This window comes from Erpetoichthys calabaricus, chromosome 16 (assembly GCF_900747795.2).
Source record: "Erpetoichthys calabaricus chromosome 16, fErpCal1.3, whole genome shotgun sequence".
NCBI classification, from domain to species: Eukaryota; Metazoa; Chordata; class Cladistia; order Polypteriformes; family Polypteridae; genus Erpetoichthys; species Erpetoichthys calabaricus.
The window spans coordinates 47887928-47904909 of record NC_041409.2 but is presented as its reverse complement, the minus strand read 5'-3'; the positions used below and the strand labels follow the sequence as shown (position 1 = coordinate 47904909).

The following is a 16982-nucleotide window of genomic DNA, read 5'->3' as shown; positions in this document are numbered from 1 at the left end:
CGCGTTTTATAATTGTTGTTATACTTACATTTTCTCCTGCCAGTTCTTTTGGTGGTTTTCCAAGATCCTGCAACTGAAATGGAAAGAAAACTGAAATAAACTGCAATTATTACCTAATTAGAACATGCCACAGATTAAATGTAGTGTCTACCTCGTATATTTCTCATTTTCAATGCCTTCTTTTATACTACAAGATGCAACAGTGACAGCAAAGTAAAGGAACAAAAACTGTAAAAATGTTTTCTAGACAAGCTAGAGAGCAGAATGTAATTAAAGATAATCAGACTGGGAAGTTTACAGCAATAACGTGTGGCAAATAATTACTTTCAAGAGTGACAGTATTAATGAAAAACAGCTGCACAATGATTTCATTTTTCAACTATTGCCTGCTAAGTGATCATTTTTTTTCTTTTTTAATTTTTATGTACCATAACATACCTTTCTTTATCCATGTTACAATTCCACCACTTTAACTAGTAGCATAGTAAAGGTCACATTACAGCGTTCACAGCGTATGGATTACTACTCATAAAAGTACTTTTTTAAAGGATCAGGGTATGGTAGGACTGCATGTCTATATTACATTTGTTTTGACACATTGTAGTTTGAACTGCTGAACGTTTATGTTATCATCTCATATTGCTGTTGGGTTATCTGGCCTAAAGCAGAAAACAAAATAATAACAAAAATCACACTGAAGGAGGATATTTTGTCAATTTAATAGATAAAAATAAGTAAGGAAACTTTTGACTGTCAGTCTTAGCATGATTCTAATACATGCTTCGAGTATTTATAGACAAAACAGAGAACTACTCCTATGTATACAGCAAATGTTGAGTACATAAAATTTTTACACATACACACTTGAAATGAAAAGGATCACATTCACAGTTATTTGTGAAATGTAGTAAAACCTCATGTTCATATTCCAGGAATTAAAACATAACTAAACATTGTGTTCATGTTCAAATTGCCACAACTGTCCTGAAATTTCCCACTGTTGCTACAGAATATACTTTCATTCTTAAATGGTCGGAATTCAGCAAGTACTGCTAAGAATTCCATTTTCTTTGTCAATACAGCATTGCAATTGTTTAAAAAGTTACGTAAGACGAATTGATAGAATTTCAAACAGCCTAATTTACCTATGTGAAAGGCTTTACAGCTAACTTCTAAATGTGGTTTAGCTATAGATGAAGCTGCTTAACTGTTATACTTAGCTCTGTGCACCAGTTACAATTAACTGCCTTCCACTAAGAACTTAGGAGTTTAACATTCAATATGGCAATAGCGCAGGAGATCCCTAAAAGTTGAGATGTTAATGTCAGATGCACACTTACAAGACTACTATATTTTTCTATCATCCCTGGTATATGGACGCTCAGCCTTTCTGAAATTTGTAGGAGCCTGAGTTGCCTCGAAAGCTTGCATATTGTAATCTTTTTAGTTAACCAATAAAAGGTGTCATTTTGCTTGACTTTTCACTATATAGCTTTCAATAAAACATTTCTTTAAAAACATGCAAAGCTGCACACATTGCTAAAAGAAACCTATCCAATTTTTATAACCATCCCAACACTATCAACTACAGAAACCATATTCTTTATCACATCTTCCCCAAAACAAAAAATTAAAAATGTATCCAGTTACATGCTTAGAATTTATTAGAATAAAATATTTTGCATATTTATGAGACATATTCACAATAATCTATAATCCCTTTACAAAATGTGATAACGCCAAGAGATGTTTTCAGGTTGGTAGAGGGGGTCCCGCCCTCCTCTGAACCATTTCCGGTTAACGGCCCATGGCCACAGTCCTCTCACCTCTCATTCGTGTGAATGCTTTTGTCAGATACAGTTCCTGCGCTCTCAGCTCTTATAAATTTTTACGTTTTCCTCCCTTTAAGTTCCCAATAAAAGAAGACTTATTATGTCCACATCTTATTGGAAGAATTTTATCCCGAAGGGTTATCAACAGAAGAAATGAATACACAAGCTATCCTAGAAACGAAGTCAAATGAATTAACATGAAAATTGGTTGATCGGTTACACCCAATATGTCGATCGGAAAGGTAGTGCAGGTAGATTGCATTGCATTCAAAAAAATTTTTTTAAATGTGACTATCATTTATCCTCCCTATGGCATTTGCCACTTGATTGACATACAGGGCGGCCAGTCTGAGATCTCTTTTCTTCTAACACACTGGTCATCCCGTACGCACGATCAAACACGTGAGCTACTGCAAAACTCCGGCTAAGTGATCTAGTGAGCCTTCCAATTTATATCGACTAAAGAAGGGATTTAAAAAAAAAATTTTGTTGTTTTGGGGGGGAGGGTATGGGCTGGATGTGGAATTGGAACAGGATTTTATTTTTCTCACAATGTCACAATTGAAGTGCGTTTGTCTGATCTGTCAATCTATCATTGCTATTCCAAAGAAGGAAAATGTGGAAAGGCACTTTCGAACTGTTCATAAAAACTACGAAACTGACTTCCTTCCGAAAAGTGATCTGAGAAATGGAAAGGAGAGGGAACTACAATCGCAGTTAATCGGACAGTCATCATTTTTCACTCGGCTGAATTAAAAAACAAAGGCAGACACACTGAAGCTTCGTTCTGGGTGAGTCACTCGATCATTAAGCATAAGAAGTCCTTCCAAGATGGAGAGATGATAAAAGAGGCCTTCGTTGAGGCAGATGGCTGGCGAGAAATTCCTGCTGAGATTTCGAGACCCCTGGCCAGAGAAAAAGGAGTTTCTCCTTGTCATTAAACATGCAGAATACAAGCAACTTAATAATGATCAATGGCTGCTAGACTTGGTATTTTTTTTCCGATCTGACCAACATGTTGAATGAGCTTAATTTACCGCTGCAAGGAAAAGACAAAACCATGGTCAATATGATTAGCTCAGTTAATGCTTTCAAACAAAAAATGTAACATCTGTCCAAAAAGCTGCAGTGCCTTGAATTGGGGAACATCCAAAACCTCGCATCAGAGCTGCAGACGCAATGGAAGGCGTGTGTGCAACTTGACAGCGTACACTACACAGAGCAGATTGAAAATTGTCTGTCAGACTTTGACAGAAGGTTTCAAGACTCAGCTTTACTTGAGCCAATCGCTACATTTAAGTGCTATCCATTTAGGGAAGATGTTGAGGGTGATTCACCCGCATCAAAAATTGTTTCACCTAAACTCCTCTACAGTGGAGGATGAGATTTTGACACTACAGGATGACACTCAGCTTTAGTATGGGGCTCATGGACAGTTTTGGAACTTACTTACAGAGGAAAAGTACCCAAACATGAGGAAATGTGCTACATCCTTGACTGCATTATTCAGCTCTACTTATTTATGTGAGTCAGCCTTTTCCCACAAGAAGATTATTAAATCCAAATACTGCAGTGACCATAAATGTATTGAATTGTTATTGTGCCATAAGGGTTATTCAGTTATGCAAGGTACAGCAATACATATTATATATTTTATGTATAAATTATACTCAGTATATATATATATTACTGTGCAAAAGTTTTAGGCAGGTGTGAAAATGCTGTAAACAAAGAATGCTTTCAAAAATGGAAGTGTTAATCATTTATTTTCATCAATCAACAAAATGCAGTGAATGAACAAAAGAGAAATCTAAATCAAATCAATATTTGGTGTGACCACCCTTTGCCTTCAATTCTTCTAGGTACACTTGCACACAGTTTTTGAAGGAACTCGGCTGGTAGGTTGTTCCAAACATCTTGGAGAACTAACCACAAATCTTCTGTGGATGTAGGCTTCCTCACATCCTTCTGTCTCTTCATGTAATCCCAGACACACTCGATGATGTTGAGATCAGGGCTCTGTGGGGCCATACCATCACTTCCAGAACTTCTTGTTGTTCTTTACGCTGAAGATAGTTCTTAATGACTTTGGCTGTATGTTTGGGGTCGTTGTCCTGCTGCAGAATAAATTTGGGGCCAATCATACGCCTCCCTGATGGTATTGCATGATGGATAAGTATCTACCTGTATTTCTCAGCATTGAGAACACCATTAATCCCGACCAAATCTCCAACTCCATTTGCAGAAATGCAGCCCCAAACGTTCAAGGAACCTCCACCATGCTTCACTGTTGCCTGCAGACACTCATTATTGTACCGCTCTCCAGCCCTTCGACGAACAAACTGCCTTCTGCTACAGCCAAATATTTCAAATTTTGACTCATCAGTCCAGAGCACCTGCTGCCATTTTTCTGCACCTCAGTTCCTATGTTTTCATGCATACTTGAGTCGCTTGGCCTTGTTTCCAAGTCGGAGGTATGGCTTTTTGGCTGCAACTTTTCCATGAAGACCACTTCTGGCCAGACCTCTCCAGACAGTAGATGGGTGTACCTGGGTCCCACTGGTTTCTGCCAGTTCTGAGCTGATGGCACTGCTGGACATCTTCCCATTTCGAAGGGTAATAAGCTTGATGCGTCTTTCATCTACTGCACTAAGTTTCCTTGGCCGACCACTGCGTCTACGATCCTCAACGTTGCCTGTTTCTTTGTGCTTCTTCAAAAGAGCTTGAACAGCACATCTTGAAACCCCAGTCTACTTTGAAATCTTTGTCTGGGAGAGACCTTGCTGATGCAGTATAACTACCTTGTGTCTTGTTGCTGTGCTCAATCTTGCCATGAAATGAAACCTCACCTTGGTAGCAGAGTTTGGCTGTTCCTCACCCAGTTTTAAGCCTCCTACACAGCTGTTTCTGTTTCAGTTAATGACTGTGTTTCAACCTACGTGTGACATTGATGATCATTAGCACCTGTTTGGTATAATTGGTTGATCATACACTTGACTATAATCCTACAAAATCCCTGACTTTGTGCAAGTGTACCAATAAGAATTGATGCTGGTTTGAAGGCAAAAGGTAGTAACACCAAATATTGATTTGATTTAGATTTTTCTTTTGTTCGCTCATTTTGCATTTTGTAAATTGATAACAATAAACAATCATTATTTATATTTCTGAAAGCAATCTTTGTTTTTGTAAATTGATAACAATAAACAATCATTATTTATATTTCTGAAAGCATTCTTTGTTTTTGTAAATTGATAACAATAAACAATCATTATTTATATTTCTGAAAGCATTCTTTGTTTATAGCATTTTTTCACACCTGCCTAAAACTTTTGCACAATACTGTATATTATATATACAGTATATATATAGCATTTTTAATATAGGTAGATCATTTCGACCTGGTCATTTTAAAAGTAGCTCGCAAGCCAAAAAAGTGTGGGCACCCCTGGGTTACACGGTAAATTGTTTAAATGCGTATCAATAGACTATGCTGAAGCAGTTGGTGGTGATGGTGCGGAAGATTAAAACATCAAATTTCAATATCCTGTAGAATATCTACAATCGTTAACACCGTCCGGTCTTCCACCGGCTGAATTACTGTTGAAAGAAGGATGTGTCATAATGTTATTGCATAATTTATGTATGAGTGATGGTCTATGCAATGGAACAAGATTAGTAGTACTGAAAATTGGTCGACAAGAAAGTTAATGTAGTACATCTTCCGTGGATAACATTAAACACAAAAGGAGATCTTGATATGCCTTTTGTATTAAAACATTTACAGTTTCCCATTGGAATAGCTTTTGCTATGACAATTAACAAATCACAGGGACAAACATTCAAAAAAGTCAGTTTATTTAGTAGAGAGAAAGAAATGATATTCACTCACGAGCAGTTATATGTTGCGTTGTCACGATGCAAGTCCAAACACGGAATCAAAATTCAATTGAGATACTGAAGAAAAGTTAATTCCAATTATTGCTTTTACTGAAGTTTTACAGTAAAAGTACAAGTTTGAAATTAACACACAAATACTTTTTAAAGCCAAACAGAATGAAAACGTATAACACAACGAATACCTCTAACACAACATGAAACATAATTTTCTTTCAATTTATTACATTTTACTATTTTTTACTAAGGTTAATTACTCTCTGTAATGTAAAATAGTTCTATTATGCATATGTAACAATTCCCATGAAAATAACAATCTGTGTAAATTGTACATCTGCTTCCCCATACGCGAGAGGCTGAGCCGCAAAGTGGCTAGCACGTAGCTCAGGCCCTGGGATTGGCGAGCGAAGTGAGCAGGGTGCAGAGCCCCCTAGTATTACAAAATATTTAATTCACTTTACACGCAACAGTTCAAAAAATTCTCTAAAACCTGCAAGGAAACTATTAGTGTCATCCTCAATGAACAAGGCATGGTGAGCCTTTGCTAACTTTTTAGATATGTTAATATTTTTGAGAGAGTGACAACTTTAAACAAAATCATTTTCTCTTACCGTTGTTAAAATGAATGATTTATTGATAAAATATTGGTCCTAAAATTTTGAGCAACTGACAAAACTTATTTTCCACAGTGGATTTTATCCACTTCAGATACGCGTTACCGTTCATTTTTGTGACAGTGAGTTCACACCCACAGAACACCATCCACAGACACACATACACACCTCCTCACATGGAGCAGAAGCCTCATCTCCTCTCTCTCACTGTGCGGCTGTTCAAAATTAGCTTTCTGCTTTAAATATAGAACAAACAAATCTGCACTAGGACAGTCAGATTGGCCTACACTTAGGACTTGAATATTTTTTTATTGTGGTCATATTTTCCAAAGTTTTCAATTGTAGCTTACATATTCAAAATGCTACATGAATGTTTCTTTTCAAATTTCTTCTTTCTGTTATTATTTTCACTTTTCTGCAAAAAATGATGTACTTATGACTCCTGTACAGTTAATTAAAACAAGTAGGTTAACTGCATCCTTCATATTAATGTAGCATTTGAAAACAGAGCCATTCACAGAAACACAAAAAACTGATACAAGAAGACACAGACAGATGACTTGATAATGGACAGTAATACAATTTATTATGCACACTTTGTTACAAGGTAACAGTGTTACAAGGTAGCACTGTACCTCCTTCCTGTAATGCAACACACCATTACTCCTCATTTAAGTTTGCATCTTCCCCCAAATCATTTTTTTTCTGCTGCCACTGCTGTAAGAGAGGGACATCCCTTTAATTGTGCACAACTTGGTATAATTTGACACATGATACTGTAGCGGGGCCACATAGTTAGTGTTAAATGTCAGTTCTGAGTGCGTCTCGTTTCATTGTCCCGTTTACTGTTTGTATGTGTATCAGTTAATGCCGATGATGGAAGGAGACCACAGCCACAAACCTGGAAAACACCTGTCCTTAATTAATCAATCACAGCCGTCACAGGACTATTTAACACTAGAATTACCAGAGCCTACGAAAAAACTCGTAAATCTGTCCCCCAATCAGGAGCTGATACCATTACGCCACCGCGGTTGTAGTAAGAGTGTCAATGTGGCATGCTAACGCAGCTTTTTTTTTTTTTTGTGCAGTTATATTTTTGAATAAAAGCGCACATGTTCTCTTATTTGTACCTTTTGTGAAAGTGTTTCTTTGATATATGGACTTCAGGCTTCATACGTTATATAGTTTATGCCTACATTTTGTCATTTACTATTAGAATATGAAAAACGTCTGTTTTAAAAATGTGTTTGCACAGACTACTATAGAAACGGAACACACATGAAATGTGTGTATTCCAAATAATGCTATATTATTTCCACTCTAAAACTCCACTTCAATCCCAGATACTGTAATCAAATCAAGGCAAGGCATGAGCTAGGAGAAGTTCGTTCTAAGTCGGTGGGGGGATGGAATAGCTGGCTGCTAGTAGCTTGTGTTTATCAGCTCATTTAGATGACAAAAGACTCTGGCGGAGAGGTGCAAATGGATTTAAGACGCGATTTAAGGTGGGACGGATTTATGAGTTTTTTCATAGGCTCTGGTAATTCTAGTGTTAAGCCAGCAGGAGGAGAAGGAAGTAGAAAGGAGAGAAGGAGATTTTTTTTTCACATTCACGACCACGAGCCATCTATACCTGTTATTTTCCACATCGCGCATTTCCATCCAGTTTGTTTTTCCATCCGCCGGACTTGCTTCAAGGACCTCATCACGAGAGACCCCGGGGTCGGAGTTAATCATCCACCACGCACCAAGGATTCACGGTGAGGCTGCTCCATGTTTTCCGGGGAAAATCAAACGACTCATTTTCACTAATTCAGTCAACCGCATCCAGGACAGTTTCTTTATTACCGGACTCACGTTCACATTCATTTCCATATATCATTCAATTCTTGGTCCTGCGGTGGGTTGGCACCCTGCCCAGGATTGGTTCCTGCCTTGTGCCCTGTGTTGGCTGGGATTGGCTCCGGCAGACCCCCGTGACCCTGTGTTCGGATTCAGCGGGTTGGAAAATGGATGGATGGATGGATTCAATTCTTGTTATTCGTGTTGTGTGTTTATATGTTACAGGGACAAGGGAGGGTTTTTTGTTGTATTTATATTTGGTGGTGGCTTGTTGTTGCTGGGGTGGAGGGATATTTATATGTTTCTATTTTTTGCATGTCTTGTTTCATTTAATACATTTAATCCGTTTAATTTTACATCCCGTTTTTGTGTACTTATATTTTCACTGTCAATTGTGGGGAAAAGTTTAATTGGTTAGAAGTATGGCTTGATAGTTAGATTATTTCTCAGTAAATCATCCAGGCCACAGGTCTTGGAGGTGTAGCTGCCGGCTGGGTAAAGGGGTCGGCAGTTACAATACGTGACAGGCAAAAAAGAAACATTGGATGTGCTATGATATTTTTTGACAATGCAGACATACCTTCACATTTTACAAAAGAAATCACATTCTTCCTAGACTTGCTGTTTTGCCTATTGACATATCATGAATACATATCATGAAAAGCAGTGATCAGTGATGGATTGCTTCCTTCTTTACTTCAAATATCAGGAATTTGTTGCAACTTATTTACTGTTCAGAGGACTCTACAACTGAAAGACCTGTTTTGGACAAACTATAACTATCAGATGCGCTATTTTTGTATGTGTGTGTGTGTGTGTGTGTGTGTCTATGCATCTTTGTTGTTACTGTATTATTGACACTGTTCTGAGGCTATTCGGAATTTCACTGTACTATGTACGCATGACATCAATTTGAAGTTGATTCTGTTTCCCCTCTACAAAAGCTAGGTTATGACTAAATGCTCCATTCTTATCAAGACACTCTGCATATTTCACTGCATTGTTTGTACTTATACATGTTATACAACAAAAGTCACTTTTCATTGTTATGTAGTGTCCCGAGAAAAATTCTAACCTACTGCACATCAGGACCTTTCATACAACAGTGCATCATAACTGTAATAGAGGTATATTTTACAAAGTCATGCATTAAGTTTTGCATTGTATCTCCCTCTTTTTTAAAAAAAAAAAAAAAAAGCGAAACCTAGGTCTCTAGTTTACCTGCTGAATGAGTTCCAAAATGTTTTCAAAGGAGTTTTCCCCCTCATTTTCAAAATGTCGGCAGATTTCTCCCATCAGTATGTGCTGTTGTTCGTAGCGTTTGAAATCAGCAGGGGACAAAGAATCTTTGTGTACATTCAGCCATTCAGGATACTGTGAGAGAGAAAAACTGATTAAAATGTGTGTGATAAAATCTGACAGTAGTAATACTGAATAAAGTAGTCAGCCATTTAATGTAATATTCCACCCAAAAAGTATTATTTTTTTAAAGGTTACTTATACGTGGTTTGTAGTGATGGCTAAGAAAAATGTTTACTGTTATGTTTTTATCAGGTATGTAAATAACTCCTTCCACTGTTACACACTGCCTTCCGTCCTCTAGCCCAAAAATCATACAATGCCCTTCCAATCTACTCCTTCAATTCAATTCAATAGTTTATTTTTATATAGCTTTCTTCACTGAGTGCAGGTGCATAGCGTTGTGCCTAGTTCTCAGGTAAAATGTGAGTATCGATTTTACAAATCACTAATTACCAATTTAGTACACATTAACAAATAGATTTGTTAAAACACACATAAAATAAAGTTGAACTGATTAACACAATTAATTTCTGAGCTTTAACACAATTAATTGACAAACTATGGCCAGTTACTGTTCCAAGTACAATTGGCTTACAATCAGTAGGGACTACATTCAAAGGAAATCTAACTAAGACTTACAAGGTCAGAAAAGAGCTAAGGAACCCCTGGGATCAGTCTGTCAGAGTTCTCCCTAATGTTATCAGTTATATCCTCCATCACGAACTCTACACTTCTATTAAAGGTCAAAGCAATCCTCCATTGTTGCCTGCTTACTCTAATAGCAAAGCAGTTCTCTTTACTGTCACTAAATGGTATGGGGGAGTCCTGCTATGCGTCCCCCATTGCCTATCACTGCCACGGAATCACACTGGCTCCCCAGCAGTGACAACTGCCTCGCCTCAATACATTGCACTGGAATATAGTGTCGCCTATCAACGATGATCTGTTGCTATATGCCAGTGTTCTTGCCACCTCGACGTCCTACTGTTCAACTCCTGTTGTGCATTATGGCAGTGTCTTTGCAAATATCACCTCTGATAGGCCTCTCCTTGGAATTAATATAAGAAATGCAACACCAAAAACTGCAAATTGGCTAAGCAATGGCCCAATTTAGATAGTTTTGATTTTAGAGTCTTAACAAAACCGAAATGTAATTTTCTGGGAAAACATAGCTATTTCTTTGACATGATACAGCTTAAACAGTCACATAAGATAATTAATTTATACTTACATTCAGGAAAAAAAAAAAACATTTATGATGACATATATTCGGCATACATTAAAATTTAAATAAATGTTTCTCTGTAATGGTCAACCGAAATCTTACAAAAAAAAATGCTCAGATTTTCTCGTTCAGCAAAAAATACTATTTTTTAAGAAATTCAATTAGGATTCAGAGCAACCAAACAAACTACAGCTCACCTTACTTTCATTTATGAAAATTATACCACATTTACAAGGTTTCCATTTAACGTCATTCAGATCTGTCTTTTGAAGGTCAACTTTACTTGTTAAATGACTTCTAAGTGCAATAAACACAAACAGGCTGTGAAAATTTGAATTTGGCTTAGATCATTTACCATCAGAATAACTCTATAAGAAGAGTAAAGTTCTACTTATATAGTACAAGCTATCGTATATGCTTACTTTGAAGTGGAGGGTATTGTGGACTGTGCACTTGCTCTATGTAAAATGTTCGGTGATTGACTTCTTTGGAAATTTTTAGTTTTAACAGAATACCTGATTTTGTCTTATGAGTTTCCAAAATTTGGGCACCAGGCCTTATCATTCAAGCCTGGGTGAGGTTACAAATTTGATTTTAACATAGCCAATGCTGATCAACTTGTCTCTAGACAAGATTAAAAACAACTAGTAAAAAACAAGGCTGACGGTGGTGATCGTGCGGAACATGAAAACATCAACTTACAGAAGCTCAAAGAATATCTACTGTATAACTGTTAACACTGTCTGGTCTTCCACCACACGAATTACTGTAGAAAGAAGGATATATCCGAGAAAGGTAATGTAGTACACTGAATTTAGCAACCTTTTTATCTGATTTGGCTATAGATTATGATCACGTAGTATTGATGGGGGATTTTAATGTACACATTGATGTGGAAACTGACACTTTTAGCAAATGTTTTACTTGTTTGTTAAATTCAGTAGGATTTTGTCAGATTGTCAAAGGTCCAACTCATAATCATAACCACACATTAGATTTAATTATAATTTACAAAGTTGAAATTCAAAATTTAAAAATAATACTCCATTAAATGAAGTTATTTCTGATCATTAATTACATTTGATTTAGTCCTGCCCTTGCCAATGCACCCACAGATTAAAACAAGGACAGTGCGACATCTAGATTGTAATTCTGCTTCAAAATTTATAGATACCTTGAGTAAGTCGAGTGTAATTGTGGAAAACCATTTAGATAAATTAACATCAAATGTAAACGTGGAAAAAATTTGGATCAGCTAACATCACATTATAATGTGACCTTGAAAGATGCTCTGGACGCAGTGGCTCCCCTTAAAACAAAGGTGATCAAAGCACATAGAAACTGTTCTTGGTTTAATGAAAACACTCAAGCTCTTAAATTAGAGTGTCGAAAACTGGAGCGCAGATGGAGAACAACAAAGCTACATGTCTTTCAAATTGCATGGACAGAGTGTTAAAAAATATAAAAAAAGCTCACTCAGAAAACTATCTATACTAATAAAAGGCAAAGCCCTCACTGACTGACTCACTCACTCACTCATCACTAATTCTTCAACTTCCCGTGTAGATAGAAGGCTGAAATTTGGCAGGCTCATTCCTTACAGCTTACTTACAAAAGTTAGGCAGGTTTCATTTCGAAATTCTATGCGTAATGGTCATAACTGGAACCTGTTTTTTGTGCATATACTCTAATGGAGGAGGCGGAGTCACGTATCGCGTCATCACACCTCCTACGTAATCATGTGAACTGAAAACAAGGAAGAGATTTACAGCACGAGTCAAATGCGGGAACGAAGGTAAATGACGTTAATTGTTGAGTGTCTTTTAATACTGTGCAAGCATACATATTAACACATGTGCAATTAAACGTGTGCATTTACGGGGTGATTTCTCAGGCTTAAAAGCTCGCCTTTTATCAAACGCGGGAACAAAGGTAAATGACGTTAATTGTTGAGTGTGTTTTAATACTGTGTAAGCATACATATTAACACATGTGCAATTAAACGTGTACATTTACAGGGTTATTTCTCAGGCTTAAAAGCTCGCCTTTTATTAAAAAGGCAAATGCAAACTGTTTTCATTCTGAAGGGCACAAACCACGTTAGATTTCATGCTCAAGAGTAAGCTCAGCACACAGCTTGGTCATATTACAACCGGAGGGGTGAACTGACAACGTGGTATACAAAGAGATCCTTAACAAATAATTATTGATTATTTTCCCTCAGTTTAAAAAGGTTTACTTTTCTTCTTAATAAAAATTTTAAAGCAGTACTTCGCCGCTGCGAAGCGCAGGTATTTTGATATACAGTAATCCCTCCTCCATCGCGGGGGTTGCGTTCCAGAGCCACCCGCGAAATAAGAAAATCCGCGAAGTAGAAACCATATGTTTATATGGTTATTTTTATATTGTCATGCTTGGGTCACAGATTTGCGCAGAAACACAGGAGGTTGTAGAGAGACAGGAACGTTATTCAAACACTGCAAACAAACATTTGTCTCTTTTTCAAAAGTTTAAACTGTGCTCCATGACAAGACAGAGATGACAGTTCTGTCTCACAATTAAAAGAATGCAAACATATCTTCCTCTTTAAAGGAGTGCGTGTCAGGAGCACAGAATGTCACATAGATAGAGAAAACAATCTCTAGCAAACAAATCAATAGGGCTGTTTGGCTTAAGTATGCGAAGCACCACGGCACAAAGCTGTTGAAGGCGGCAGCTCACACCCCCTCCGTCAAGAGCAGGGGGGGAGAGAGAGAGAGAGAGATAGAGAGAGACAGAGTTTGTTTTTCAGTCAAAAATCAATACGTGCCCTTCGAGCTTTTGTGCAGCATGTCGTTTCAGGAAGCAGCTGCACAAAAGATAGCAACGTGAAGATAATCTTTCAGCATTTTTAGACGAGCGTCCGTATCGTCTAGGTGTGCAAACAGCCCCCCTGCTCAATCCCCATACGTCAGGATCAGAGAAAGTCAGCGCAAGAGAAAGAGAAAAGTAAGCAATCTAGCTTCTCAGCCATCTGCCAATAGCGTCCCTTGTATGAAATCAACTGGGCAAACCAACTGAGGAAGCATGTACCAGAAATTAAAAGACCCATTGTCCGCAGAAATCCGCGAACCAGCAAAAAATCCGCGATATATATTTAAATATGCTTACATATAAAATCCGCGATGGAGTGAAGCCGCGAAAGGGGAAGCGCGATATAGCGAGGGATCACTGTATATCAAAATATATCGCGTCATCACGCCTCCCACGTAAACACGTGAACTGACCCGCTGCCGTTTGCAATGCCATATTCACGAGATACAAGTTTAATGAGAAGACACGAGGTATAAACGACAGTTTGGATCACTTTGTGACAGTTAAAATTGCTGTAGCGAGAAACTTTTAACTGCCGGGTCTTAGCTAACATTAAATAAACCCGTGGACATCGCAACATCACACAAGAGAGCGGCACACGTGAAGTGACTGAACGCAGCAGGAGTGATCACTTCGATGAATCAAACCTGTTCAAAAAACACATTACACAATTGATAAGGTACAAAAACAATATGAAACCGATTGTGGATTTGTGTACAGCCACTGAAACTTTGTGACGGCACGAGACTTCAGGTCACGTGTCTGCAAAAGAACCTCATTGAGGCAACTATTTTTACTGGCGGTGGCTCAGGGGAGAGAGTTTTTATTCCTCGCATCCCCGTTATACCCTCTGATCTCCCATTTCAATTCAAACGCCTCCAATGTCCACTAAGGCTCTGCTTCGCAATGACAATTAATAAGTCTCAGGGACAGACCCTACAAAAGGTTGGCATTGATTTGAGGCAGGACTGCTTTTCACATGGCCAACTGTACATTGCATGCTCAAAAGTAAGCTCAGCACACAGCTTGGTCATATTACAACCGGAGGGGCGAACTGACAACGTGGTATACAGAGAGATCCTTAACAAATAATTATTGATTCATTTTCCCTCAGTTTAAAAAGGTTTACTTTTCTTCCTAATAAAAATTTTAAAGCAGTACTTCGCCGCTGCGAAGCACGGGTATTTTGATATATATATATATATATATATATATATATATATATATATATATATATAAATATATAATATATATATATATATATAAATATATAAATATATATATATGTCTAGATATATGTAGATATGTATATATATATATATATGTGAATATATATGTAGATATGTATATATATGTGTATATATATATATGTGTATATATATATATATATATATATATATATATATAATGTGTGTATATATGTGTGTGTATGTATGTGTGTATATATATATGTATGTGTATATGTATATATGTATATGTGTGTGTGTATGTATGTGTGTATATGTATGTGTATATATATATGTTGATGTGTATATATATGTATATGTGGATGTGTATATGTGTATATATATATATATATATATATATATATATATATATATATATATATATATATATATGTAGATATGTGTATATATGTATATATGTATATGTATATATATGTTTATGTGTGTGTCTGTGTATTATATCTATACTAATAAAAGGCAAAGCCCTCACTGACTGACTCACTCATCACTAATTCTCCAACTTCCCGTGTAGGTGGAAGGCTGAAATTTGGCAGGCTTATTCCTTACAGCTTACTTACAAAAGTTAGGCAGGTTTCATTTCGAAATTCAAAGCGTAACGGTCATAACTGGAACCTCTTTTTTGTCCATATACTGTAATGGACGGGGGCGGAGTCACGTATCGCGTCATCACGCCTCCTACATAATTACGTGAAACGCCTTGGAGCCGATCTGGAAGAAGGTAGCGCAGCGCCTTGATTTAAACGATTCCATGTCTTGGTGGGTTTAATACTGTGCAAGCATACATATTAACACATGTGCAATTAAACGTGTGCATTTATGGGGTGATTTCTCAGGCTTAAAAGCTCGCCTTTTATTAAAAAAGTAAATGCAAACTGTTTTCATTCTGAAGGGCACAAACCACGTTGGATTTTGTAATGATAGTTGATTAGTAAGGTCTATTAAGGGATACTTACAGAATGATTAGTAATGCCTGTGAATGTGGATGCAAGTAGGAGAATGGGCGTGAACTAAAGAACGAGTAGTAACATGTACAGTAAATGTCTCTAAAGTCTGTCTATTAAAAAGTTATTATATCTTTCAATCCTGTGTATTGATTAAACTACGAACCTAACAAGATCACTACATGGTGTCAGAAGCGGCGGATTGGAAGAGGAATGTGAAGAAGAGGTTCAGCTTTTGAACGAGTCTCGTGTCTGTGAGTAACCCGAAAACGTGGTCAGAAAGCGCTAAGATGTTCTAGCAAAAGAGAAAAAAAAATATGGAAGGATTACAGCCCCCACCAAATCTCCAGTTAAAAGGAAATGTAGCTGAAAATTGGAAAAGATTTAAACAGAGATTCGAGTTGTATCTTGCTGCGATTGAAGCAGATAGGAAAAGTGAAAAAATGAAAGCGTCTATGCTTCTACATGTAATTGGCGAAGAGGAGCTAGAGGTGTATAACAATTTTCAGTTTGAAGAAGATGGAGACAATATGAAATAGAACAAAATAGTTGAAAAATTTGAAGCGTATTGCAACCCAAAGCGCAATGTGACGTTTGAGTGGCACAAGTTTTTTACATGTTTTCAGAAAAGCGGCGAAACAATAGACCAGTATGTGACGGAATTGCGTAATAGGAGCTGTTCTAAGAAGAAACCGTCAAGACATCAAAGGACCAATAACCTCTAATCAGAACACTAACACCAGCGAAACAAATATTAATGAGAAAACAAGTATAAATCAGGAAAGAACATCTCAGCTGCAAACACAATTAACCAGAAGATAAAAACGTCAAGTAAAACCACCAGAACGACTCATTGAGACATGTTGAGGATTAAAGGAACATTTTCAATTAAGAAATGCTGAATTCCTTTGACAGTTGTGCTTTTTATACATAGTTTGAATGCTGGATGTATGCCTGAAATTTTCTGAATAGTTCAGTTGTTTGAAGTGATAAAGTTTATCAAAGTAGCATTTGAAATGTATAACATTACTAAGCTTATAAGTACTGCCTTACTTCTCTTTAAGAAAGGAAGATGTAATGATACTTGATTTAAACGATTCCATGTCTTGGTGGGTTTGCGTAGCTTATTGTCAATATCTTTACACCTGTTTTTAAGACTTATTGACTGAAACGGGCTTTCACGAAAAAAGTTAGGGCTTTGCTACAGGATACACCCTCCACAAGTT

At 37.0% G+C, this 16982-nt stretch overlaps 1 protein-coding gene across 1 annotated transcript in view; it reads right to left on the bottom strand.

The window, feature by feature from the left end:
• The window catches only part of pex19 (peroxisomal biogenesis factor 19), a 62546-nt gene that overhangs the window by 5778 nt on the left and 39786 nt on the right, over window positions 1-16982 (bottom strand). Inside the window, exons 6-7 of the mRNA XM_028821818.2 lie at window positions 9410-9562; window positions 29-73 (exon numbers count right to left, since the gene is read on the bottom strand). Of these exons, the coding sequence (XP_028677651.1) occupies window positions 29-73; window positions 9410-9562 (198 nt within the window). The remainder of the gene's footprint in view (window positions 1-28; window positions 74-9409; window positions 9563-16982) is intronic.